Raw genomic sequence first — 845 nt, forward strand, 5'->3', positions numbered from 1 at the left:
TCAGCTTCGGGAGGAGCTCCACCAGATGGGAAAGCTCATCCCGGACGACGAGTTCGTTTCAATTATCCTCATGTCGCTACCGGAATCCTGGGATTCATTCACGAATTCCTATTTCGGAGCAGCAGGAGGGCAGTCCCAGTCTGGCAGTGGAACTCAGATTACGTCGCAAGATCTCATCGCAGTCATTCGCGATGAGAACCGCCGCCGGAAGAGCCGAGATGCCGAGCAGGCTGCCACAGGCACATCGCAGACTCAAGCCCTCTTCACCCGGAATGCGGAGCGGAAGAAGGGCAAGGGCGTGATGAGACCATGCAGCATCTGCGGTCGGAAGAACCACATCACGCGGGATTGTAAATTCCGCGGGCACCCCGAAATGAAGTGCGGAAACTGCGGCAAATGGGGGCACAAGACCTTGGAGTGCTACGCCCCCGGAGGAATCTTATCTGATAAGGCACGAGATGAGCCGCCGAAGAAGAAGTCGAAGTTCGAAGCGCGTGAGCGCAATGATCCGCAGATCGCTGGATCAAGCCGCGCCAAGAGAGATCAGGTGAGAATTGCAGAAGATGATGACGAAAACTGTGTATCATTAGGTTCAGAAGATTCAGATGCTTCGTTTTATGGTTGGTTTGCAGATTCAGGAAGCACCTCCCACATCACTTCTCGCCGTGATGTTTTCCAGACCTATGAGCCCTTATGCAACCACTCAATCTCCGGGATAGGTCCAGCGCCTATCAAGGCTTTAGGCCGAGGCACTGTAGCCATCCGAAGTAAAGTGGGAAATCGCATAGTAAGGTTCAATCTTCGCAACGTGCTACATGCGCCGACAGCACCCAGCAATCTTCTAT

At 53.7% G+C, this 845-nt stretch overlaps 1 protein-coding gene across 1 annotated transcript; it reads left to right on the forward strand.

Moving 5' to 3' along the window:
* Nucleotides 1–25: 25 nt before the first annotated feature.
* On the forward strand, nt 26–719 carry LAESUDRAFT_763060 (uncharacterized protein; the record flags this gene model as incomplete). Its single annotated transcript, XM_040913195.1, has 2 exons — nt 26–547; nt 597–719. 2 exons carry the CDS (start codon nt 26–28, stop codon nt 717–719), a joined length of 645 nt encoding a protein of 214 aa, XP_040759859.1.
* Between the last annotated feature and the right edge of the window lie 126 nt (nt 720–845).

Source organism: Laetiporus sulphureus, assembly GCF_001632365.1.
Source record: "Laetiporus sulphureus 93-53 unplaced genomic scaffold LAESUscaffold_51, whole genome shotgun sequence".
Classification (NCBI taxonomy): Eukaryota; Fungi; Basidiomycota; class Agaricomycetes; order Polyporales; family Laetiporaceae; genus Laetiporus; species Laetiporus sulphureus.